At 45.7% G+C, this 27731-nt stretch overlaps 1 protein-coding gene across 4 annotated transcripts in view; it reads right to left on the bottom strand.

The window, feature by feature from the left end:
- Positions 1–27731, bottom strand: part of LOC8036832 (oxidative stress-induced growth inhibitor 1) — a 58884-nt gene that overhangs the window by 13738 nt on the left and 17415 nt on the right. The window contains exon 1 of one of the 4 annotated variants that reach the window (XM_029977712.4): positions 7509–7613. The exons of 1 other annotated variant lie outside the window; for it this stretch is intronic. Coding sequence is in view for 1 of the 3 variants with exons in the window: in XM_029977703.3 (XP_029833563.2) it covers positions 2585–2743 (159 nt within the window). In the remaining 2 variants the exon portion in view is untranslated. 2 more of the 4 variants (XM_029977719.4, XM_029977703.3) reach the window with 2 other exon arrangements.

Here is a 27731-nt window from a genome sequence, read left to right as displayed (position 1 = left end):
AAAGGCTTTCAAAAAGCTGAAAGATCTAGTGGCCAACTACACTGTGCTCGCACACTATGATGGAAAACGACCTCTAGTGTTGTCTTGCGACGCCTCACCATATGGAGTGGGAGCCGTACTTGCACAGCAAGATGCTGATGGGCGGGAGGCTCCGATCGCTTTTGCATCCAGAACGCTAGGCAGTGCCGAGCGGAACTATTCGCAACTGGATCGTGAAGGCCTCGCTATCGTGTACGGAGTTCACCACTTCCATCAATACATAGCTGGGAGGTCCGTGACCATATTCACAGACCATCAGCCTTTGCTAGGTATCATCGGCTCCAACAAGCCTGTTCCACAAGTATTATCACCAAGGATGACTAGATGGTGCGTGAAACTGGCAGCCTACCACTACGACCTGAAATACAGGCCAGGAAATCGTCACCAGAACGCAGACGCTCTCAGTCGGCTTCCGTTACCACACACAGAAGACGAATTGAATCCACCTGGCGACATCTTGATGTTTGAAGGATTGTCACGGCCTCCTCTGTCAGCGCAACAGGTAGCAGAAGCGACAGCAAAGGACACTGTGCTGGTTGAAGTGTTAGAAGCAATTCAAAAGGGCACTCTTCATCGACTCAAATCACCAGAGTTCGCACCTTACACAAAAAAGGCGGCAGAACTGTCGACACACCGAAATTGTGTGACATGGGGGGCACGCATTGTGATCCCCACGCGGCTGAGGACGGACGCGTTGACGTTGATTCACGCGGGGCACCGTGGAATTATAGCAATGAAGACATGCGCACGGAGCTACCTCTGGTGGCCCGGTATCGACGCAGACATAGAGTCATTCGTCGCCCCGGAAACTTTTTTAGCTTGTGAAAAAACGGTTTCGCCTCAAGCACTACCGCCCCCCAGGCGCACTATAGAAGGCAACTGAGCGGCGAAGAACTCTTCCGCATCTCAAAAAAAAAAAAAAAAAAAAAAAAAAAAAAAAAAGGTGACAAGAACTTCTTATAGGTTTTTTCACGAAGAGCCCTTTTAGGGGCTGCTCAAGAGAACTTTTTAGGGTGCAAAATATGGACAAGCCGAAGAACCCCTAAAAAAATCCTTTACAATTTTTTTTTTTTTTTATGAGCGTAGAAAGAAAGTTTGGGCGCGACAAAAAGAGCGGACATATCCACGTCTAAGATTTAGAGACGAGTATCTAAATGGTAGGATCGAGTAGATCGCGTCGGGTATAGACGGAGAAGCGGCCCTGAAAACCGTTATTCTGCCCTCAGACGCCCAGCAGACCTTGACACACAAGTCTACATTTTAAAAGGAACGAACGCCACGCCTCTCCCGTTCGCTTTCCTTTCCAAACCCTCACAAAAATTATCAACAAGTTTCAATTGAGGTTCTAATGTATTCTTATAGAATACATTAGAAACTCAATTGAAACTTGATATTTTTTTTTTGTAAAGGAAGAAAGCGAATATGCATTTAAATAATATAATCCTAACAGCCACGTGGAAGCTTCTAGAGAGTGATCAGCCCGATGTAGATAAGCTGATAGATCACTTCACTGCTATGAAATGTCCCTGGCTTCATCTCACCCTTGGCAAATAAAATGTTATCGCTTCAATTATAACATTTCGTGTCCCTATGTCTGTCTGTCTGTCTGTCTGTCTCACTCACTCTCTCTATCATACACACACACACGCACACTATATTGCCTATGATACTATGACAAAATTGTGTAATATAATTCTGCCATTTTGTTGTGCATCATTACCAAGGCGTCAAGCTGTTCATGAGCACAAAAAATAAACAAATGAATGAATGAATGAAGGAATGAACAGTTTAAAAACAAAAAGTCGAAACAAACATGTATGTCGGAGGTGTACGAAGGCGGTGTTTAAACATAAGTTAAAGCACGATGAGCCGTAATACTCATCTAAAATACCCCCCCACCCTCACCCTCCCCCCCCCCCCCCCAAAAAAAAAAAAAAATTTATATATATATATATATTACAAATTTACGCACTACGCTTATAATATATTCACTAATCAAGTTTCTAAACATATTTTTTTTTTTGTAAATATGCCGTGCGTTGAAACAAAAACATACAATATTATAAACCCAAAATTACAATGACACAACTCACTTTACCGTGAGAAAACTGGAAAACATCGTAAGATATAGGCAATCGACAAACCGCAGAGTTTCAACAAAGCACACACGAAATACCGAGGAAGCCAGAAGAAAATAGTAAAGTATATCTTAGAAAAAAAAGATAAAAAAAAAGGGGGGGGGGTGGAAACAGGAACACCACGTTATTTGAGGGAGCACGAACGTTCAAAACATACAGGAAAGAGGACTCAAAATAAGATCTTTTAGCTATAGGTTGGAACCCGAAAGAAAACTACACTTCATCGAACTCTACGTGACAAAATGGAACAATTAAAAAAAAAAGATATATATATATATATATATATATATATATATATATATATATATATATATATATATATATATATAACGGGTTTAAAGGCGACTGAAGGAGAGCAGCTGAAAATCGGGTTAAACGCGGGATGAGTCGCAGGTCCGCGGACGCACCTGACTTGAACAGCTGCAGGAAGGACGGCCGAGTCGGCGCCGTGCCGGCGTACAATGCACACCGCGTGGAGCGTGGCGCGTCTCGGAGTTCATCCGGCGTTGCGATCTCTCTCCTTTCCTCGACGCCGACGGAATGAGCCAATGAACGGGACCGAACATGTGCCGCCGAGGAAGCCCGCTGAATCGAAGTGTCGCGCCAGACCGTATCAAACTACACACGCACTCTCTCTATTTCACGAGAAACGCCGTTCTTTCGCCATCAATCGCCAGCCGTTCTCTCTCTCTCTCTCGCTCGCTCTCTTACAACCTCCCCCCATCGTTTTTATGTCTTTGTGGTTTAGGTTTCGTATAAATATGTGGTGGAGAGAGAGAGGCATTCAGGCGAGTATAGATGTAGGGAAAGAGCGACAGCAAACCGCAGTGATTACAGTCGTCGGAAGAAGAAAAAGTGACAAGTACAAAAAAGCACAGAGAGGCGAGAGAGCGAGGGAGGTACAGACTAGTGAGAAAGATAGGCGTGGAAATTGGCGAGTGAACAAAAAAGAAAAAAACGAAAGAAACAGGCCATAAACGATAAGAATTCTCAGCAAGAAGCCGTGATGAAACACCCCAACGACGACCTCGAGCCCCGTCTCCAACGTAAAGCTTCCGAGGATATATAACAAGTCCGAATTAAGAAGCAGAAAGAAAAAAAAAAATAATTCGAAACACTAAATGACACGAAAGACGTAGATGTCCACGTGCCAACGGCGTGCTCAAAAGTTGTGAGAGGTAAAAAAAAAAAAGAAAAAAAGAACAAGACATATCGCAACTTGAGAAGCTTCGCATTTCATTAAGCAACGTATTGTCTCTTCTCAACCTTGTACGCCGCTGGGTTTAGGATGGGGAAGGGGGAAGGCGGGAGCCTCGGGCCAGGTTGGCTGTAATTAAAATGCCGATAGCCAGATGCCCAGCCCCAGGCGAAAACTGCGAAAGTTTGTACTGCCCGGTGCCGCTCCTTCTATACATCATCCGTTGGCCCTACGCACACCGTGGCCTCTACGTCACAGCTGCGGCAACCTTGGCTCCCGGTGATGGGTGAACGTTCGCGGCAGGAATTGGGCTGCTCTTAGTTGTCCAGCGCGTGACGCTAATCCCGCGTGCATTGTCGAGGAAGAAGCGTCATGCCATGTGGTGTCGACGATAACGCGTTTTCCAACCCCGAGAGTCCCGCGGCAAATGAAAACTCACGGCCTCCGACAATTACACGCTAAAACAAGGAACTTTCTTTTTTTTTTTTCTTCACTTTTTTACGATTGCACACGATTACCAACGTACACTGCACCGAGACACGGAGCGATTCTCGGTGCTCTAGAGAACGCTCAGACGCCATCAACAACGCAGCATTTTATCCCAAAACGATGAGCTGTGCGCCCACCACGCACGCCCTAACGCAAAACTCTCACCACCTGTGCGAGCTCCTCAAACAGTCAGTGCCTTGATAAGTTGTGTGCATTATCCATGCGCTGCGTGAACTAGTTCTTACAATATTTAATTGTCAAAAAAAAGTTTTTTTTTTTTTTGTTTTTTGAAACATGCATCTCTTGATAAAATACGCGTAGCATAAAGCTAATCTAAAATCTAATGCTATATCCGGCCAGTCGATTTGCAGCCTTTTGGAGCGCCCTGAAAAGGTGATGCCCATTCGGCTGGTCGAAGTCAGGCGCTCTAAGTACATTCGGCGAGCTCTTTCAGAGCGCTCTCAGACTTTCGGATCGCGCCGTCCTCTGACTCGTAAGTAGCACTGTGAGGCGCTCCGACTTCGAAGTGGGAGCGCGTGCCAGAGGACCGGACGCCGCCGCGTTTAGGTACCGCATTGATCCCGCTGTGCTGAGCAGTGGGTGCAGGAGTTTCGAAGACGCTCCCGGATCTCGCAGATCCGATTAAGAGGATTGGAGCACTCGAAAACGACCAGCCGAATACACCAAAAGATGAAGCCACGCATACACATGTAATAATTTGACACTCGAAGGCGAAATCGGTAATGTTCCCCGATGAACCGGACTTTTTAGCGTGAGACGTTCTTTGGCTATATATAGGTGTTCGGCATTCCGTGAAGCCCAGATAAAAGCGTGGCCGCGAGGCTCGACACTGATTGGTTGACGGGTGGGGAGGAGTTGTGAGGTGCTCGACGCTGATGGGTTAGCGGGGAGATCATGTGACCTGAGGGGTAGGCGAAGAGGAGCTCAACCACCTGTGCACCTGTGCGCACTGACGAAGAGGGGCTCGAGAGTATTGAAGGCCCTGGAAGATCGCCAGGTTTATCAGCCCGATTAGCGGTAGTATCACTTCCTTCTATAGAACAACTATGAAATGTGCCCATAGTACGCGTTAAACTACCTGACGAAGAGAGTCGTAAACGTAGGCGTCTGAAAACTTTTCGCTAAACGTTTGTGATGAGAACGTTTCATGCACGCAACACAATTGCCTAACAATCCGCCTTCTTTTTTTAACAATAGTTTTTATACATTAGCTACGAATCCCGGACAAGCGATGTTCGAACCGAAGTCCTCATCCCCATCAAGGCCGCGTGTTCGGGCCATGCAGCACACTCCACCAAAAGGGTAACCAACGGCAGACATTGCGACTGCCTTTCGCTTTCGCGCGCGTCAGCAACGCGGCGAACGAATATCGCGCCATCTCCGCTTTGCGCGTAACCTCAATAACCCGCCGCAACGTCCAAGTGCAAAAAAAGAAAGCGTCTGCGCCGAACTCGCTTACACGCAGGCAATGCACAAATTAAATCTGGTGTTTTACTTTCTTCCTACTCTTATTATCAAACTTTTTTTTTTATTTTTTCCATGCTTCAACTGCTGCGTCTGTATACCCTCGTTCGTACCCACATATATATGTATATTTAACGAAAACTTTCACCGACAATTCATCCCGAGCTAGTCAAGCTCCAGGAGCGTCCCACGTGATCTTGCTCCCCGCGTATCGTTGTAGTCCATCTGAGATCGCGTGACTGAAAAAGTCCACGGATTGCTTTTCTTTCGAGAGATGGTACCTAAGCCCTGCACCCTGTACAGCATTAAAAAAAAAAAAAAAAAGCTTTTGGACGGTGTCCTTTGAGCGTTCCTGTGTATATCGCGCGCGCTTTGCTCGCTTTCCGTAACTCGAGCGTGCTGGGATGTGGACACCACACGCTAAGCTGTGGGCCGGTTAACATTGGAAAGGTGCATAGAAACTGGCAGGTCTTTCGAAGTCAGGCCGGGGCAAAGCCCGACCCGAAATAATTTCGCACCGGCGCCAATTGTACACCACAGCACCGTAGTCACTAACAGGATTAGAACCGGAGGGAGAACCTTCCGTTATCCTGCCCCCAGCGCGAAACTTCCATCCCTCGACAACACTTCGTCGTCTCGTGATCCCAGAGCGCACACGCGCATCCGAAGCACCGTGGAAGGCAGCGAACGCGTGCTGGAAGCACCCGAAAGAGATGCCCCGTCTTTGACATCCTCTTAGTCACTACTATACAAACGATCAGGAGAGTTAGAACATATTGCTATAGCTAGGCGAAGGACCCATCCTAAGACTGACCACACCCTACAATTTAAAAGTAGTCGGTGCCGGCCAATGTTCAGGCCAATACAGGACGAGGCAAGGCTGGACAAAGGCACGAAGCAACGTGAGCGCAAGCAAGAGCCTAGGAGAAATCGCACAAACAGAGAAGAGAAGCAAGCAGCCACGTCCCATTGCTCCAGCCCTGTCGCAGTCGTCGAGCATGGAGCGCAGGTAATAAAGAATTCCTGTATTTCGCACGCCATGCACAATGCTACACACAATAAAGGCACTCACATAGCATCAGGCTAGATATGCTCTCTCCTCGAACACTTCCTGGGCACGCTCCCAACGTTTGCACACTAACATATAGTACAATGATAATACAAAAAACGGAGAATACATAAGGCAGCTGTAATACAATTGGAACATCGGCCGGCACCGTTAATAAACGCTCACACTCGTACATCAGCATGCCTCGTCGTGGGAAACGCAGTACTAGCAGCAGCTGAATAAAACTCAAACCGTCGACAAGGAATTGAGCGCACTCGGATGCCGTCGGTGCACAGACGCGTTAGAAGCCTTGTCCTGACGATAAGGGGAACCGGTGAACCACTTGAGAGAGAGGCCGACTCGATCTGTTGCTCCGACGATAGTTTCGAAGCTCGCTATTCCAAGCAGTTTTCAATTAACTCGGTTCGTCTGTTACCACACACACACACACACACACGAGAAAAAAAAAAGGGGGGGGGTGTACCTGTACCCCTCTACAACGAGATGCTTGCGGTATGTGAAGAACCGCTGTTACAGAAATATTTCGGACTTTTGAAACGAGTTTCGTCGGTTCTGGCAATCAGAGCATCGCGTGCATAGTAAGAAATTACACCTTGAGGCGTACACAGTTGTCCCGGAGACAAAAGATACATCAAATTAAACTGTCTGAAAAAAAAAAAAAAAAAAAAAAAGTAATCGGATCAAGCAATTTCTCGCTAACATGCTGCGAAAGATTTACGACTCTAAACAGACCTTGAAGATAACTTTTTCTTTCGTATTTCATTTCCAACCGTGAATTTCTAGGAATCGCTCGCCAGAGACTTCGAGAGTATATAGAGGCTCCGTAATTTCCCCGGAGTTCAATTTTTTCCCTGCGCGTGCTGGGTGGGCAGTTGCAAGCTCAATCTCGTCCCGCTATCGGTCGAACGGTAAATAGGGGCAATACAACGGGGGCAATCCTCTAACCCCCCCAAACTCGCCGCGAGACACCTAACAGCGCGCGTGCAATAAGGCACCGACCTTTTTCTTTGCTTTCTCGTTTCTTTTTTCACATGTCCTTGATCGCCGCGCGCAATCGAGTCGGCCGAAGGTGACAAGCGCGTCCACTCACCCGGCGACACGAGTCCAAAGTGGAGACGTCGGGACAGAGGGAGCGCGCTAACCAAACTTAATCTAATCGAAGCCGGGAGCCAAACTATCAGCCCTTCCGGCCTATACGGCCTACAGGTCTCTCGATCACGCCACCGGAGACCGCGATTTCCCGCCAATGTCATCATAGTTCGCCGACGCGGGGCGGTGCCCGTTATCCCATAGTGAGATTAGACTGGGTTCCCGTGTGCCGAGCGGTCATCGAGGCTTTCCGCTCGGCGACCAACCGCGGCGAGCGCAGGCAGACAAATGACCGGAAACGAGCGGAGCGCCACCGCTGCCACGCGCCCAGCACGCGCCTTCTCCAGTTCCACGCGTGCAACAGAGCCGTGGAGGTCGCGGGCAACCGGCCAATCGAAAGCACGGACAGAACAGAGTCCAACGAACGGGACTCCATAATCGCGCAAATACTTGATTCGTCTCCAAAAATTTGCTTATCTTGTCTCGTCTCGACAGCTTCGAGCATTCATGAGGTCGAGACAGCGCCAAAAAAGGTATTTCGGTCATGGAAGACATCGTATCGGACGAACAGCGATAAACCCGAGTTAAAAGTGTCCTCCAATACGGACGTCGGACATGGGTTGGAAGTGGCCACCACCCAAGATTTTCACAAGCGTGGTTTCCAATTAAGCGCTCGTGCCAATACCCAACTCCCTTATCACCAGCTCTATAGTTTGAAGCAGGACCAACTTGGTTTGAAGAGCCCGGATATCTCGCGGTTATCCCAAGCCGATCCGGGCCGGCTTTGGGGGCACGTCGCGGGTAATGCCAGACCACTTTAAAGTTGAAACGACGTGCGGTCTCCAGCCCTAACTATGGTATCGACGACTCAAGAAACATTATGCAAACCGTTTGGTGTATAATGCTTTGCTTACTGAACCGTATTGTTTAAATTGGTTGCAGTGCGGATAATTGTGACTTGTCAATTGTCTTTTTTATTGTGCTTTATTTTTGCTTCATTTTACTTTTTGCGAAGTTATGAGCGATTATATATGTGTCGCGCTGCTGCTGCGGAATGTATGAGGCTCGAGACCTCGTGAAGCCGACTTACGGCATTTTTCTCGGTCCCCACCTGCCCCACCACCCACCTGTTTTACTCTTGATGTTTCGTTTTTGCTGTACAACCAGTACTCGAGTGTTGCCTTGGCCTCTCTATAGGCGGCCGGCAAGTCCTTAATTAAAAAAAAAAAAGTTTGCATGTCAGGTGTTAGGCTATCTTATGAAGAGCGCCGTGAGCGTAGGCGGCGGGCTCGGTGACGTTCCGAAGCGATACCGAAACGTTTCACGTATCACACAATTTTTTCTTAGTCCGGACCTGGATGGATGGATAGATGTACGAGGCGGAACTCTTTGAATCGGGCGGCGGCTTGCGCCACCTAGGCACTTTTTTTTCCCTAACATTTATTTAACATTTCCTAACATTTATTTATGAATGGATGGATGCGGCTGAACCCTTTGAATTGGAAGGTGACTTGCGCCACCTAGCCAGTGTTTTTTTTTTTTTTCCCTCTTAACATTTATTGAAAATAGACTTGTATATGCAGAGACTTATTCTTAGAAAGACGCGGGTCCGCAGTGTTCCTCCCACAAACATCGGGAGTGCGCGCGCCTCCGGAGATAAGACCGCGCGAATCCTTGATCGGAGCCGAGGTCGTGTCGCACAGCGATTGTTATCGCGACCCGGGATTGGCCCACATTTGCAGCGCGTGCAGAAAGAGACGCGAGACGCAAAACAAAACCGGAGAGGAGAGAGAAAACAGAAGTTGCAAAGCGCTCGAGATCGCTTATATGAACGGCAGAAGCGGTTGCAACGATAACGAATCCTTTATCCGAAGGAATCAATAAAAACAATGGCAGAATTAAAAAAGAAAATTATCCGTATCACGTGTATGTCACGGGCCAGCCACAGATAAAGCACATGATACTGCATTACCGAATTACGTAAAAAAAAAAAAAAAAACGAAAAAAAAAATTTTTCTTTGTGTTTGTGGTATACACCTTTTCCACAAGAACGCACCCATCTTGAATGTAGTCACTTCTGGTATGCGGTTAAACACGGTTTTGATCTCTCCACGCAGCTGGAAGGTGTTTACGAAAAATGCGGGATTGTCATCACATTCTTCTTTCGCCTCACTTATATTTTCTCGCATATTCCAGGTTGAAATGTTATATTTATTTTTCGTCCCGCATACCAGATACGGAACCCACTAGACTGAGAATGACAGGAAGCAGAAAACGTCAACACAACATAACTGGGATGGGTGAATAGAGGTGTAGCCCGAAACAACCCATTCCCGTTTGAACCCGTCCCGTTTTAACCGATTCCCGAAACGACCTTCCCGTTTGAACCCGTCCCGTTTCGACCCATTCCCGAAACAACCTTCCCGTTTGAACCTGTCCCGTTTCAACCCGTTCCCGAAACGCCCTTCATATTTGAACCCGTAGCCAAGACATATTTTAGGTTTGAATTCGTCCCGTTTGAACCCGTCAATTGGTATAAAACCCCGCGCATCTCAACCTCTTCGCAAAAAGTGTCCATCGTTCTAATCCTGGTTTGTGCAGTTTTTCTGCTTAAGAATATGTCCCGAAATCATGTTAATGCAATTAATACAAAGGTGCAGGCGAGCAATTAAGTTATGTTGTAAAATATTTTTCCTTGTAAACGTATTCCTAAATTATGCAATACTTTCAGACAAGCTTTAAGGAAATATATTTCTACTTGAACCACTTAAAATGTTTCTTTCAAGATGGTCCCCAAAATGTGTAATTACGAAATGGACTATGTACATTGCGCGACAACGTTACCACGAACACGATCTTGGCGATTTCTTTTTTAATTTTACTTCGAAATGGTATTAGAAGGTATCACATTTTACCGCTTAGGTTAGTGGCCCAGATGAGCACTTTCAAACACACTAGTAATATTGATGACAGGCTTCGTATTTTTTTGTAGACAAACAGCTAAAACCAACAATCACTTGTTCGCGCCAACGGTTTCGCGCTCTGTACAAAAAGAGGGAGGGAGCTTTTGTAGACCGTTTTCGAAGTCACGTGACGCTCCTTCGCAACCCGCTACGATGCCCAGAACTCTACAGTCAAGACCATCGGCGCGCAGGCGCAGTAGCGGCTTCTTCGTTGCGGAGGGCTTAGCGAAAGGGGAAACGCGGTCTACGAAAGCACCTAATGAAGTCTTAGAGTAACGCAGGCAAGCACTTTGAGTAAGCAAAAATTAGCGTTGCCTAAGTTTTTATATCGCGACGCTACTTTTAGGTTACCCAAAGCGCTTACGTGCGTTATTCTAAAACTTCCTCATAGTGAACGGGATACTTTTTAAAAGTGATAAATCAGACAGGCTGACGGGCATATGATTGCGACTTCATTTTTTTACAAGTTCAAACACAGAACCGTCGCCGTACACAGCCAAAAATCATAAACCACAAAATGCTGTCGCCTTGGTTGAGGAAGTCGAGAAGGAAAATCGCGCCGTCAGAAAGGCGGCACTCAAACTGTGATAGTTCGCGGCGGTCACCTGGCCCGCACGGCACCACCATTTGCAAGCTGCTGCAGCGATATCCCTCTCAAAGATCATCCCGTTTGCAGGTCGATGAAGTTGTAAATGTTCGGGTGAGCCCTCCCTGACACAGCGTTTATCTTACGGTGCCATGTCCCTGAGGTTGTTTCGGGAGATTGTGAAGTGATGTGAGCAAGGAAAACAGACACTGGACACTTCAACCTAATCAACTGTTAACGAACAATACAAACTAACCGAACGATAGCCGAAGCGGGAAGGTTGTTTCGGGAAAGGGCGAAATGGGAAAGGATGAAACGGGAAGCTCGTTTTGAGACGGGTCGAAACGGGAAAGGATGAAACGGGAAGGTCGTTTTGGGACGGGTCGAAATGGGAAGGTACAAACGGGAAGGTTGTTTTGGGAATGGGTCGAAACGAGAACCACACGTGAATAGCGGCCGGAATCCAAAAGCACTGCGTCACTCATAACCTACACAGTGAACGCCGCGCGTTTTCTTTTGAAAGGATGGTACGCGCGGTACCTGTCCATCTCCATTTCATATTCAGGCGTTTGGAAGGTCGGTCGCCTTCGCACGATCACTAAAGAGCATACGCGATTGCAAGCAGCCGCGGAGCATCAATTGCCTGTGCGAAAGTGTGCCTGGTTTGTGCAAGCACGCCCGGCTAACAAGAGCAGGCAGCCAGAGTCAAGTATTTGAACGCGCGTACAGAGGCAAAACGCAATGATTGCGTGCTCGATCTTAAACTTTCACAGGAATCACAGCCTTCCGCTCGCGGGAGTACCACAGTCTAGCTGCAGATGCAAGTTCCCCACTTCGCCGAGACAACGAAACGCGCCCCAAACGCACAGAGACCCGAAACCGCGGTGATCAGAGGTCCTTTCTTCGAACGGCGCAAAATAAGAAAACAGCCCGCGGTCGTGCAAAAACCCAGAGTCGGCGGCGCAGCACCAGAGCTCGAGATCACCCAAACGAGCCAGTGCTGCACGCGCGCTACATGGGACGTCGGCGGTCACAGGACCCCTCTTTGTCTGCCAGCTAGAACAAAGTTCGTCGGCAACATCCGCGGGATGTTTCTCATTTCAGAATCCCCCACTCGCTTCCGCCACGCACATATATACACGCGCGTTTCGCGTGCCGACGTTTCATTTTACGCATTAACGTGAATGACGGCCTCGCACGCAACCACCCCCGCACGTGGCCACATATCGTAGCGGTACTCGGCTCATGAATATTAATATAACGAGAAAAAAAAAATCCGATTTCGGGTGGTAGCCAATCCTCCTGAAGTGCCCGTTTAAACCGTTAAAACAGTTATATCCACCGGGTGTTTTTATTTTTAGACTTTACAGATTTGTTTAAAAAATAGCCGTGAAAGCTACACAAATCTAGTCTGTGCATGTGAGTTATACAGTAGAAGAACTTGTAGTTGGGCTAGTTGGTAAACGTTGGTATTCATGTTACAACTTACAAGGCGCAAAAACACGGACACAAGAGAGAAAGAGACAAACAGGCGCCACTCACAACTATATTTGAAAAGTGCAGAAAGAAAGGAATACAATCCTCGTCATCTTCATCTCGTCCACGCACGCGCTTAGCCATGTGACATACGCTTATCGCGTTATACAGCCAGGGGGACATATTAGGCGCCACAAGAAATCGAATAATTAACTAAAATTTGTTAATTAACTTCTTTTTTTTTTTATTCGTCGTATGGTTCCAATTTTGAAACTTGCAGATCGTCGTCAGAAACCCCTGGGGGCAGGCATCCGCTGTCCACTCCCCAGTGGCATCGAGGAACCAGCAGACAAAAAACGGCTGGCACTGCCATTATTCGGCACAACGACAAATTGTGCTAACTAACGCAGAGAGGAGCAAGACGGCCACGTTCAGCGCCGGAAGAGCACTTCCGCCGGATGCACCTGTGAAGGCGGACGAGAGCTGCTTTTGGCGAAGGTCGTCCATCGCAGCAGGGCCGCGCTGGATTAATGGCTCGTCGCCGCAGGACGCGGCACTGCTCGAGGTGTACACAGACGCTCTTCCTCCTTGTTTATTTGTCGAGGGCCGAATTAACCTCCGCCCGAAAGACCCAGTCGGCTGAGCGCAGACGCTTTCTTTCGTATTTCGCGCCGGAGACTTGTTGTAGAAGGAAGTTCCGCGTCGGTTTCGTTTTCATTAATTAACCAAGATTCTCTTTCAGTCTTCTTTTCCCCTCCTTTTCACCTTTTTTAGATATATTGCGGTAGGACAGCAGTCTTGGGCAGTAACACGCTACCAGTAACTAGTCACTTTCTTCGGTAACTTGTAACTATATGACGCGTTACTGTTTAATGGAAATAACTTGTAACTGAACCTGGGTGAGTATTTTTTTAAGTAACTGTAAAGAGTAACGTCGTTGAGTTACTTTTCGGATTTTGGCGTAAAACTGATCCAAACACGAAGACCAAATCGCCTCACAACTCGTGACGTGAGGGCACCGCAATGAAATCAAAAATGAAAGGGAGAGAGAGATAAACTTTTTGTAACACCGCTTGGCCAAGCTGGTCCGGCCAACTGGAGATAAGAGCGTCCCTTTACGCCGCTGCCGTGCGGTGTCCAGCGTGTTTCAGGGAGCGGTATTGACGCGACAATAATTTAAGTTTTCAAACAAAGGAACTTCCGTATTTCACGAAAAATAGTGCACACGCAGTAGAAAACGATTCGACTAGCGAGCGACTGCAAGGTAAGGCTTACATTATATTTTTACCTCACATTTGCGAGAGTTTTAATGTTTCCGTTTCACCCCGAAGAAATCCGACGTTCTGATTGACTCGCACCATGAGTTTGAGCATACCCGAGCATACAGGTCACAAGTGCACGCCTAAACGTTATGGTGGTCGTACTTATTTTCAAGTTTTGGATGAGTGAGTGATAGATAGAGAAGGACGGAGAGGTCTGCCGGCATCACCTGGCTCACCATTGGGAATAATCTAAGTCGTTTGTAAATCTGCCAAAGAAGAAAATATATAAATGCTTTATCGACGTCTAGTCAAGCAGTGAGCTTGCCCGAATACTGCTCTAAATTATGATATGATTCCGGATTCTATTTGCGGAAAATGTTTTAAATAGGAAGGACCAAACATGCAAATATTTACTATTGTGAAAACCTGTTTCTCCAAAAGCAAGATTCATTACCGTAAAGAACGCAATGTTTTGCCAAAACCTACACTATATATATATTAAAGGCATATTAAGGGAGGTACCTTCTGAATGTGCTTAATCGTTTTTGTAAAGTAACGACGTTACTTTTTTGCAGTAACTGTAACAAGTTACCCTATCATTCTAGTAACTGTAACAGGGTTACTTCTTTCTTCCCTTGTAAGTAAAAAAAGTAAAGGCCCGTTCACACTCTTGCGACTTCTTAAAACTGGTATTCCCTAATACCTCTTACAACGAGAAGACAGACTGGCGCCATCTATTGGGTAGCAGTGTAAACTTGGCGGTCCGGCATATTTAGTATTTCTCTCGCGCATTATCCTTTCTTTCTTGGCTCGAAAAACTTTTGTCAACGCCATAAACGAGCCTTTCTTATAGGTATTACGCACATTTGACCTCGGAAATCCCGTAAAACCTTCGCATCTTGTGAATTGCAGTTCCAGGGTCACCGCATACTTGGCGCCAGCGTGCCAGTGTGTTCTTTCGTCCAAAGAAATTTTAAGAGGCTTTAACAAGTCTCGGCCTCTCTCGGTCGCACTCGGTTGCAAGAGTGTGAACGGGCCTTAACTGTACTACAGTAACTTTTGAGCAGTAGCGTACCCAAAACCGTAGAAAAGCCGCCTTTTGTTTTTCGTCGCGCGCACGTTGAGCGGTAATGCAATATTAACGACGCTGTTTACAAGAAAGCGTCCAACGTAGCACGAGTCCTAATGTTGTGACGCGCAGCGCAACTTTAGGCGCCGGGTTTGGGATAAACTTCCCCGTCTGCACAAAGGAGGCAAAACCGTGAGGGACTGAGGAAGCAGTCCGACCGATGGAGCAAACTCATAATTTCCCCCGTTTTTTTTTTTTTTTTTTTTTTTTTACAATATGCAATATGAATTACATAGTTTCGTTGGAAAACGCCAAGAAAGTGCACAGCTGGCACGGACCTTGCGGGACTTGAGCGACGGCGAAACACGCCCATCACAAAACGTCATAACATCTACGAAATCTAGCTTATATGACCATATACACACACCTGTGTTCTTCGGTCAGCACAAAACGGCGAAAGTGGCACTGTCAATATTCACGCGATTAACTTAAATACCGCGAGAAACTAAAAAAACACACACACACACACACGAATCTTGAGCAACAAAATGAAATCTTCGCATTGTGTCCGATCTAAAAATGGGCGAAGCACAGATACGCGCGTGCTCTCACATACTCGGACGATAAAACGATTTGCAGCGAACTACAGGGGGGAGTTCAAAATAAGCACCGAAAACGGGCGCCCAAGCTGCTAACTCTGGACCCAAATCACCGACGCAAAAAGCAAGAGATAGTGGCGTCCACCAAATATGGACAAATATAGGTGCGCGGTGCGTGATGGAAGCTTTCCGTAAGGCCTCAAACGTAACGCCGAATTCCTTATCCATTCTCCGGGATAACGAAGCAGGGATACGAAAGAAAGAAAAGAAGCGTAGATTAACAAAAGCGCGCAAGAAAAAACTCATTGCGTCTGACACACGCAATCCCCGAACTTAACCCTGTCCACAAAGTTGCATCAGAAAGATAAGGTCTTATGATTCCTGATAACGAACCCTTTGGATCGACGACTGCTACGTCGAATTGGGTGTTTCCACTCTGTTGTGGTCAAACAAGGGGACTTGAGCTGATAACGAAACAAGTGTTTGGGAAACAATATACGCCTATCGTATACCGAACTAGAGCGATGGAAAACTTTGGTTGTAAACAAAACTAGAAAGCCTCCAACGCCCACAGGAGTCAAGATGTCATTGCGCGTTCTGCAGGACATCGGCTCACTTTAGACAGCAATATCATCCAGTTAACGGCGCCCATTAAGGTATATATATATATATATATAAACGAACATATGCAGATGAATGAACCGTACTTAATCAAATGGATCAACGTTTTTACGAACCCGCCGAAAGCCACAAAAACAATAAAAATAAGATACGAAATCGGGTTCAACCGAATACCATTCAAAATATTGTATAAATGAGTCTGAAATTCTGAAACTGCGGTGCTGTGGCAGTACGTACATTAAACGATATATATATATATATATATATATATATATATATATATATATATATATATATATATATATATTGAATGGTATTCGTGTGAACCTGATTTCCTATCCATACAACGAACTGCGTTCCCGTGTAGCAACAAAAGAGATGTCAATCGTCCCCCAGCCCCCTATTTTCCCGTGAATAAAATCTCCATATAAGATGATTCAAGACGCGATGTCCTTCATGAGCAGACTCCACAGGAATTCTAAAGTATTTAAAGTCTCGCACGTCTTACAGTTACTAAGGCCGTCCCTCAGAGATAGAGCACAGACTTTAATAAAGTGTCCGGAGCGGACTAGCGTTAGTCCACAAGACTTCCATGCCTGCAACGATGTCGGTCATTGTCCTAAAAACCCTTGTCTCAGACCGCCGCCAATGCTAAACTACCTCCACACGCCCCTTTTGCTAGGGACCACGCGATTCTTGACTAATAAAACGCCTATTTTTTTTTAGACAGTCGGATCCCATATGGCATACCCCTGTCTAGATCGGCTGCGACTAGAAAAAAACCGCAGTGTCATGTCAGTCTAATTCTTCATGCTGCCGAAGCTAGACTCTATTATTAACATCTTCCTGACTCAAAGACGTTATTTCTAGTCATCCACAAAGGCTAGTAGCATACCGTTCAAGCGACACATCCATACGTCTGTTCTTTTTTGTTTTCTTCGTGTGTATTGTTTTCTCTTTTGTTTTTCTAGAACAAAAAAGAAACGCATATTCCGGCTACTCTAGGGACATATGAAAGCTAGCGAACACATGTAATTTCGGTCTCACACCCGCGAAGGGGAGTGAGATCATTGACATTTCTTCTTGCAGCCACGCATTCTGTTCAGTTATGATCACTTTCACTGGGAACAAAAATGGCGCGACTGACAAGTAAAAGTGAAAAAAGATGGACAGGACAAGCGCTGATTGTCCCATTCACGTTTTCTACTTATTTTTGTCCGTGACGCTTTTTGAGTTCGTGATATGTTTACCCAGCTAGCCCGACAGTTTATACTGGTATACACTTCCACCGCCTTGAAGGATTTCGATACACACCGCACGGTAATGTCGAGAAGAAGGCTCATGGGATCCAGGCTGCACACGATAAGATAGTCGAAACAGGCTCGAAGAAGCATTACGCTAACCGCACGAACGTGCACGACTGCGCAAATTGCACACGATAAGATATTCGAAACAGGCTCGAAGAAGCATTACGCTAAGCGCACGAACGTGCACGACTGCGCAAGAATTCGCAACGCGCTGTCAGACTTTTTTTTTTTTTTTTTTGGTTTTCTAAGAATGCTTTTCTTGACAGCCCAGACACATTCTGTTTATGTCGAGCGAAGCACTTTCTCGCGCAAACTGACGTCAAAGAACGAGGATTGATCAACCAGGAACACCTACAAGAAAGCCCACCTGCTGACTCAGTGTCGACACTTGATGCGTCCACAAGCGAAGGCTGTGCAGCAAGTACACTTTAAGCGATGCTCCCTGGAATATGTACGGCTCCCGGGGACAGTCGTATGCAGATGAGGCAGTAGCGCGAAACCTTGGAAAACAATTACCTTACGCTTACTCTCGCGCAAACGAGGCAATTTGCAAAGCTTCGCTCGCGTGTCCGTGAGCAGCTGCACACAACGTGTGCGCGGTTCGTGTAAACACGCACGTGAATCTCTACGTTTGCGGGAAATGAAAGCATCCAGGAGGTATTCGCGCGAATGCATCGGCACGAACTGTGGCCAAAGCAACTTATCATATGCAGTGAAACGCAGTTTAGACGGTGTAAAAAAAAAAAAAAAGCTGGCGAGCTCTCTTGTTCGGCACGCGCTAAACGTCACAGCACACAGCTGTGACGTTTAGCCGCCAAGGAATACTTGGCCGCCAAGGAATACTCATTCGTATCATGATTGAGGTCATTGCTATTCGTTCTTTCCGAGAAAAAGAAAAGAAAGAAAACACGGCGGTACAAAATGTATACACTGCAGGAGGTACGCGCTCAACAGCGAGGTCACCCAACACCACCTAGACTGCTCTTCTTTTGACGTCACGCTATGGGTCTTGCCGCCCGACATATTTTTCAGTCGTTCGGCCATTGCGGCGGAGACTATGTGCGTTTCGTCGATTTCGCTTTTCAGTTTGAAGTGATTTCTGACCGAACCAGGGATGATCCGTACGTGACAGTGTGTGCTGTAATGTGTACTGTGACGTGGAAGAAACGTGCAAGAAACGTGGGCCCCTGGATCCCTGCACGGAAAGGAATCCGAGATGAGGATAAGTACGAAACGGTTTCGATTAGGCCTCGTTTTGTTGGACTTGCGAACGGCCATTTCTCTTGACAACTACGCTACTGTTCAGTTCAATGTAATCCATGTAATCCCAACTCGTAGAGAATTACTCAAAGGCACACACTTGTGCAGCGATTTGGTGGTTTTATTTGAATTCGACCAACCCTGTCGGGGTGAGTCATCAAAATTATCTGTAAAAAATGTATGTGACATCCCAAACTCCGTGATGAACGAAACTTGCTTTCAATGAAATTAGAGTTACATCTAGTTCGAGAAAAAAAAATATATATATATAAAACGCTGCCAGGTGAAATCTGTGAAATTCGCGATTCTGTTTATGCTCAAGTTTTGACGGTCTTTGCAAAATATTGACTCCTCTCTTAAACATAATACTTTTCACACTATAAGTATGCAATGGGTGCTTTTTTGAGAGGTAAATTGTTGTCTTTTACCATTTTAATTCATGTTTACATAAAATCGCAAACACGCCACCCAGAGACATTTTGACTAACATTGGGATAGCTATATCAAATGAAGGGTAGCTATGGAGGAGCTATGCCATGAGACATATATCAATACGTAGCTATTTATATAAGCTATCGATTGGTACGTGTTTCTTGTTCATCAAATTTATTGGACAAATTCGATTTCGCCCCAAATGTGTACAAAAATTAAAAATATGCAAATTTTGAGGGCAATTTTCTCAAGAAAGCATTTTTTTTACTTTCTTCTAACCTTTTCTACTTCATAGACAATAAGGTGTAGAAATAGCGTATATAAGTCTTGGGTGTAATATTTTGTTGTATTTTGGTGACAACTAGTTAAATAAGCCTATTTAAAGCCTGCCACGCAATCCTTGGTTCAAATATTCTGGCTTCACCACAATGCGACTGGCGGCCTCATTAATAACGGATGGTTTTAGAAGCCCGTTCATCGTGATCAGTTTGCCGTTATATATGTCCATGACAGCTCCTGGAACATCTGAGGCACGTGACGGGGGGCAAAAGGAACCATTCATGTCAACAGTGATGCCACCTGCAGCCTGAGAGCGGGGCGAGCTAGACATTGTATTACAAGATCTGGCGGGCGAGTGTTCTTACCGAATAAACCGCCGAAGCAGAGTGCGATTAGGTGAACTTGCACATGTATGGGCAACCTATGTTATGTACGATAGCAAGGTTCCTGAGAGAAATGAAACCCCTTACTATTATTGCAAAAGCCGTTATAGCTAGAAAGAGCAAAACTTAAAATGTTCTTATTGCTTTGTCATTTTGCCTTAAAACGTCATGATTAGAGGAAGTTTCTCGTCATCCCCTTCACTATGAAACACGAACAGGAGCGAAGCTGGTAGGAATGGACGTATACAACTTCCGAAAGCGGCAGCCGACGTTTCACCAAGAAAGTTGGATATCTGGTTGTAATTTGTTTACTTTGTTAAACAAATTACAAACAAAATATTTCTGACAGCCACGTAGAGCTTTCTTCAAAGGGAGTCGTTTTAAAAACAAAATATCAAATAGACAGGTTTTTTTCTTAGCATCAAACGTGGTATGAACGTAAGTAGCACTCTGTTGTTCATCGAACTGACTCAAACGCCGGTCCCTTTCGATCAGCGCGAGGGAGAGCAATGATGGTCTCAGACGATACGTCTAAGACAATCATCATTAATAAGCTTTGTTGACCTCGTTGACCTACGATAAGCTTTGCTGACTTCGTGCCTCCGACGGAGGCTGTATACCGGGCAGGTTCGCTGTCTCCAACTGTCCTTCTTTCACCAAAGGACCTCACTGCGAAAACTTGTCTGACTCCTTTCAGTCAAGGTTATCGAGAGGAGGAGAGGGACAGAGCCGACTTTTGACGTTATCACGCCGATCTCGTGAACGCGCAGAACCTGATTTACGCAGGGGTCGCAATGCATCTGTAGTTATAACCGGTGTGATTATCGACAGTTGCCGGCAAGACCACACCAAAGAGGAACTCTTTGCCGGCGGCTATCCCTTTCAAGTTTGTCTATTTTATTTTGTACGTCCCCTAAAGTTTGCTATCCTCGTTTATTCCGATTTTTTTATCGTCCCTTTTTTTCTATTTACTACTTCCGTTCCCTTTCAATGAAAAGACATACAGCGCGCACTTTCTCGGTGATGCTTTTCAGCGATTATCTCCACAAATCGTCGATGCTAAAACAATAAGAAGTCAAAAATAGAAGGAGAGGGATAATAAATAAGTAAAAGAACGCGGCAAAGAAGAACACTGGGGTTTAAACTTGGATCAGTCATGGCTCCAGTTTTCAGCGTTAAAAGGAAGTACTGGGCCGACTGTTTTGAGAGACATAGGCGAGTTATATATCGCAACCGATATTTTGGCCCGTAACCGACCTCAACGTAGATGCATTGAAAAGAATCCTGCCTCCAACCAAAGCTTCTATTGTTCTGTCGACGGATACGCTCTGCCAGCACTGTTTTCGACGCACAGGTGAGGAACTTTTAGCCTGTACGTTGAGTGACCCATCTTCAAGTTCTCCGGCAAGCTTCATTGAAAAACATGAAGTAGAGATGACGTTAACGAAGAAATATCTGTTAAAGGGCTTGAGACAACTCCCTTGCGGATGCCGTCTGTCGAAAACCCAAAGCTTATGGGCCAGGAAATAAAATTTAAAAAAATTAGAAGAATATATTTTTTTTAATTGCTTTTAAAATCTGCATTTTTTCAATTTTTGAGCACATATGGGGCGAAATCAAATTTGTCCAATAAGCTCGATGAATACGAAACACATACCAATCGATAGCTTGTATAAATAGCTACGTATCGATATATGTCTCATGACATAGCTCCATACCGTTCGTTTGGTATAGCTATCCCAAAGTTAGTCTAAATCGCTCTGGGTGGCATGTTTGCGAATTTATGTAAAAATAAACCAAAACAGTAAAAAACAACACTTCACCTCTAAACAATGCCCGCATTGCATACTTCGAGTGTAAAAAAGTATTATGGCTAAGGGACAAGTTAATATTTTGCAAAGCCCGTCTAAAACAAAAACAGAACCGCGAATTTCACGCATTCCGCCCGGCAGCGTTTTACTTTTTTTTTTTTTTCTCGAACTACATATTTCTAATTTTATTGCAATGCATTTTTGTTCATCACAAGGATTGGGATTTCACATACATTTTTTTTACAGATACTTTTGAGGAACCACCCCAACAAGGTTGGTCGAATTCAAATGAAACCACCCAATAAAACACTTCAACCTGGAATACGCGAGAAAGTATAGGTTCGGCAAAACAAGAATGTGTGACAATCACGCATTTTTTGTAAACACATTCCAGCGGCGTGGAGAAATCAAAACAATGTTTTACAGCATACCTGAAGTGACGACATTCAAGATTGCTGCGCCCTTGTGAAAAAGGTGTATAGGTTTGGAACAATACTTGAGAAAAAAGTAGTAAGGCCGGTAGGTGGATTCACTGCGATGCGTACATTAAAGATCATGCGCCTATACCGAAACATTCCTGTCTCAAATGTCGCGTGCCAGGCTATCTTTTTGAGCTCGTAGCAACGCTTAGTATGTGGCACAGATGTTCCTATGACTTGTACGGAAGCTTTCGTAACGCAACGTAACGTCAAAAAAACAACAAAAAAACGGGTATGTTTATGAACATGTTTTTAATCTCCACAACTCGCGGCCAGAACAACTTGCAAGGCGCTCCTTCGCCGGCTCGAGCCGCCAATGTTGCTCACAGCTGCAACCCGGGTTGGTTGTTGCGAGGAACATTGGCCACCTCTAGTCAGGAGTCATGGTTGTGATAGTCTCCCGCGCAGCAAGCTCCGAGCATTGAAGAGAGGGTCGAGACACCACCAGACATGCCGAAGAGCTACGAAACTCACGCAGCAACGAAAAAACAAAAGAAAAACAGTGGTCGTTGTGTAAGATGTTCCGATTGCCAAGTTCAATTGGATGAGGAGACAAGAATACCACGAGGCGCTAAATCAAAGAAGAAGGGAAGAAGCACACGTGTTTGCAGTTATGTAGTTAGCTCAGCCGGGTTTCCTCTCGCACTGATTGGCATCTTGCAAGATCCAAGGCCAAATCAAGGCTAAGTAATGATACCTCTAACCATGACGTTTAATTCTGGTACTATTCACCCATTATCCAACCATTATCCCACTCACGAAAAGGAGCCTGCGGGAGATGTGCCACGCGGATTGATGCAAAAAAAAAAAAAAAAAAAAAAAAGAGCGGGTGAGAGAACGAGAAATGGCTCGATTGCAGGTGACCTCAAGGCCAGTCCCATATAGTTGGCAGGCGCCGCGGCACTCCCACACTGTTGCAAGACACCTTTTAGGCTATCCTTTCGATTTTGACATACGAAAACCGATGGGGATGAATTGACCTTCCGATAAATTACCCATTCATCAAGGAGAATGTTGGGAGCGTAGGTATACACGCGCTGCACACGAAAGACGTAATAGCCTATCGCACACCTGAAAATCCTGCACTCGTGGCCTGCCGTCAGATTTCGGACATTCCGATGCTCAGCGAGAGTACGAATACGTCACGTTAAAATTTATACTAGGTTCAAAGTAAATAAAAAATAAATAAAAAAGCGTCCGTGGAACGCGCGTGCGAAGTGCCATTTGTTTTAGATTTTTGCTTTCGAACAGTTAAGTTGTAGACGCCAGCATTCTATTTAATCCTTGGGTAATTCGGCAAGAGGTCTACTGGCACCGACGAGGTAGAAGGGCCTTAGAGCGATAAACTGGCAGCTGAAAGTGACCCCCAATTGGCCGCCGCCATGTTGCACATGTTTGAACACTAGACACGTGACCTTATAGATTTACGTCTAGATTTTAGCGAAGTACCGGGTACAAATAGTTGCTTACTGATCTTTAATAACAGTATACCGACGAGATAAGTTGAATGTCTCGTTTGTTTTCAAGTCCAAAATGTGCTTTTACGACAAAAACTCGGGCAGCTTCGCAATGCCTCCCCTAGATGCAGTCAGCCGCGATGCTGTATTTTGGGTTTTTATCGGAGCTAGAGACTGATATCTGGGGCCAACAGTATGGAAAAAAAAATAGTTTATCATGTTTTTTTTTTTTTTTTTTTTTTTTTACAAGGATCGCAATACCAATCTCGGCTCAGTTTTGCGTGAAAGCCTCGGGATTTGGTACTGTCACGTGTCTAGTCAAAATTGTACAACATGGCGGCAGCCACGTGGTGGTCACTTTTACCTGGTGAACTGGGTACCAGTTTATCGCTCTAAGCCCCTCTACCTCGTTGACTAGCACCGACTTCACAGTGCCGGCTACTCGCACCCCAACTGTTACATAACGCAGAAAACGTGCATGTAAGACTTAGCGTTCGCAGTAGCTCCAATCCACATGCGTGGATATAGCTGAAACCTGTCCATCCATTCGAGTACCACACATCTCCCTCCCCAACCGCCAATTCAACTGTCCATGAAACGTCGTTCGATTAGGCACAGTTCACGTAACGAGCGTTAACGAGTTGCTCACGCGATCGTCAATATAAATTCCGTATGACAAAAACTAAGGGAAAAGGTTGCGCGACGATCGATGCCTGACATTGATAGACACGCATTCGACGTCCTCGTCGCCTGAAGCTCGTCCGAGAACCGCGCAAGGACACACGCGACTCCCGTTGGCGTCACAGTGATTCAAAGCGATGGACGTCATTTCCCAGGGTGCGCATCGTCGCAGCTGCGCGATCGTTAAAATGCCACGAACGGGCGAAAAAAAAAAAAACAACAAGAACAAGAGTATTGGCCCTCACATTTGCGCCGGCAGCAAAATGACTCACTGTATATATACGCACACCGTCACAGACCGCCGCGTACGTGTCATGTAACGGTGCCCAAACGTCAGGGTTGCGACGAATACGTCCTGGGGTCGTGCACCTCGGGACGAGTCGCATTTCGACGACCGTTCCCGGAACCGTGCCATGGCGCAACCGTTTCGGCCATCGCGAGGAGACCGAAGAACAACTGCATCGTGTAAACGGGCGTGGCCTTCTAATGTGAAAATGACGTCATACGGCCACGCGCGTGCTCCGCGAAAGCACTGCGCAAAAATAATGCCGCGTCGATAGATCGATACGCGGTCGTCTTCATCGCATGTTTCAGCGTTCTACCTCTGTGGGCGCAAACAACGTTCGTAATATTGTTAGAAAACAAAAGGCGAATCAATGCAGCAGGCTTATTATGCGCCATTGAAAACAGCGGTGCGTATTTCGGTGGCCTAGGTCCCATGTACAGGACGGTTGCTTTTAATCAATACAGAGTGGAAAAAAAAGGGTGATCGTTACGTGGGTACGGGAAATGACGTGGAGGGATAGCAGTCATAATCAATTCGATAATTAACTGAAATGTGCTAATTAACTTCCTAATTAATAATCTTAGCGACCATATTCCGATTGAGGTTTTATTTTCATTATTGGATGTTACACCAATTCAGGGAATTTGACAAAGAGGCAACGGGCTTTGAGATATTCACCGATAATCTTTTTGCAGTTTTCTCGCCCGATTCCTAAAGTGGGCGCAAAAAGAGCTCCGGAAGCTTTACTGACAATGATACGTACGTAGAAGAGTGACGTGTTCCATTATACAAATAAAGGTGGCGCAAAAGGCGAGAAGAGGTAGAACACAAGGACACGGACAAGCGCTCACTCGCAACTGACGCTTAGTGAAGAAACAAAGGGAGATAAAACAGAAGTGCCAGGAAATATTTAAATCAGAAGAAAAGGAAAACTTAAAAAAAAAAAAAAAAACTAAACGAAAATTGCGTTTTAAAATAAAAAAAAAAAAAAAAAAAAAAAGAAAAGAAGCGGGATTGAAAACGAAGAAATACACTAATATGAACTCATGAAAAAGAAACAGAAAAGAAAAAAAAAAAAAGGAAAGAAAACGCAGCAAACACCAAACTGGAATGAAAACCTATTCCAAAATTAAAGGAATATCCATTGGTGGATCCTTAGGGATCGCGTTAGCACGACCCTTAAGAAAAGCCACACACGTATTCCTTAGGGAAACGCTAACGCTGACCCCTTCACTTTTCTGTTTGGGCTTTCTCTCTTGCTTCCTCTATTTTTCGCTGCCTCTTTTTTGGCTTCGTTACGGGGTCAGTGTTAGCGTTTCCCAAAGGGGGACGTGTGTGGCGTTTCTCAGGGGTCATGCTACCACATTCCCTAACGATCCACCGATGGATCTCCCTTTAATTTTTTTGCCGCCTACTTGGACCAGCGCTAGTCCTTCGCTTACACTCCATTCTGTAGCACAAACCAAGGCACACGCGCTCCGCACACCTGCAAGTTTAAACTCGCCCAATGCATCCGCGCGCGCATTGGCTTCCGCCCCATGACGTCATCTCCCTCTCGCCTGTGTCCTTCGCTACTCTCTTCCTCCCTAGGCGGCGCGCTTTCTTTCCTCCCTTTCCACTGTTTTGTCCACAGACTGATGCCGTGAGTTTTTCCCTGTCATGCGGGTACTAATGCTAAGGCATTAATAAAACGAAAGAAAGGAAAAGAAAGAAGAGGCCTCTGGAAATTACGCTAGGGAAACAAAGTTCTCAGACAAAACATTGCACGTAGTGCAGTTCCTTCGCCGATAAGGCTACCGATGGGGCACTGATGCCTGTATTCCCTTTAGCTGCTATGACTTGAGCCTCATGATTTTTTTTTTTTATCGCTGAATTGTCTTAGGATTTTTGTTCGATGAAATAAAGCCGTGACGTCATCTCCCTCTCGCCTGCGTCCTTCGCTACTCTCCTCTTCCCTAGGCGGCGCGCTTCCCTTCCCTCCCTTTCCACTGAGGGAGATGACGTCACTTGCAACCTCGTACATGTAGAGAGAGATGCCCCGCCGGTAATGACTTCAGAGACGGTGCATGTTTCTCTCAATCTCATATTCACACACCGGCCAGTCTGGCCCACGTACAGCCTCCAGATTTTTTAACAATATCGCGCGAACCCCGACCGGCTGGTAAATCAGCGCCTTATTGCGAAGTAAAAGAGCAGGTCAGCGAGACTGTATATGCGCGTGTGGCAGAAGGCACACGCCTAGCCTCGCTGACTTGCTGTTTCACGCCGCGATAGGGCACTGATCTAACGACCGATCCGCGTACGCGCGAAACTGTTAAAAAGATCTGGAGGCTGTACACCTTCCCACACGAAAAAAGAATCTCGCCTTTGAGGCAGTTCACCAACTTGTTGACATGCCTAACACCGCATTCTTCCCGTTCGTCGTGTTGAAAGTTGATTTTAGGACACAGCCGTTTAGACTTGTCAGGTGCAGAAAGCACCACCTTGACATCAAACCTGTTAGCTACCCTATTCAAGTTATGTGAAACGTAATGAATGTACGGCACTATGGCTGGCCGACTCCTCTTCAAATCAAATCAAATCAAATCAGTTTATTTACTGCCACAAAAATGCATTCGTGACAAGGGCGCTGGAAAAAAAGCTGCACGTTAGCAGCTTGACGAGTCCCAGCGCCCCAATACAAGGCAGCAGCGGAACTGACATGAATACAAAAAAAAAAAAAAGAACACAGTATATAACAATCACAAAAAAACAACAACAACAACAACAACAAAAAAACCATCTACTATATAAGTACACATATTTAGAGCTATCTGAAACGTAAATAGTGACCTTATATTACAAAATGTCTTGTATTGTACGACTGTTTACAGAGTATATATCAATTCCATGAGAAAAAAGAAAGTTCTTTTGATTCGCTCTTGTATCCGTCAAGGTGGACACGGGGTATTCCGAACTCTGCAGTAGCTCTCTCGGGCCGCGTGCGGTGACACGACTTATTTAACGCCGCTCTTAAACAATTGGTCTCGATTCCTCTTTTGGTGAGATTAAAATGTGCCGAGACGAATCGGAGTAGCTTTTGCTTGGATCCGGGTGAATACACCTGCAGCACAAATGGTTCCCCTAAAGCTCATTCGCGAGTCTAAAAATTGGAGGACGCTGCTTGTGGTAAGTTCATGTGTGAAGTTGAGAATGTTCCACGAAGGTGGCGTGAATGTCGTGAACTACTTTGGTGATGCGCTCTTCCGGGCGATCTGTGATTCGTCGACAACG

Source organism: Ixodes scapularis, unplaced genomic scaffold (assembly GCF_016920785.2).
Source record: "Ixodes scapularis isolate PalLabHiFi unplaced genomic scaffold, ASM1692078v2 PGA_scaffold9__187_contigs__length_104089568, whole genome shotgun sequence".
Classification (NCBI taxonomy): Eukaryota; Metazoa; Arthropoda; class Arachnida; order Ixodida; family Ixodidae; genus Ixodes; species Ixodes scapularis.
The sequence above is the reverse complement of the archived record's forward strand: the minus strand, read 5'-3'. Positions and strand labels throughout refer to the sequence as shown.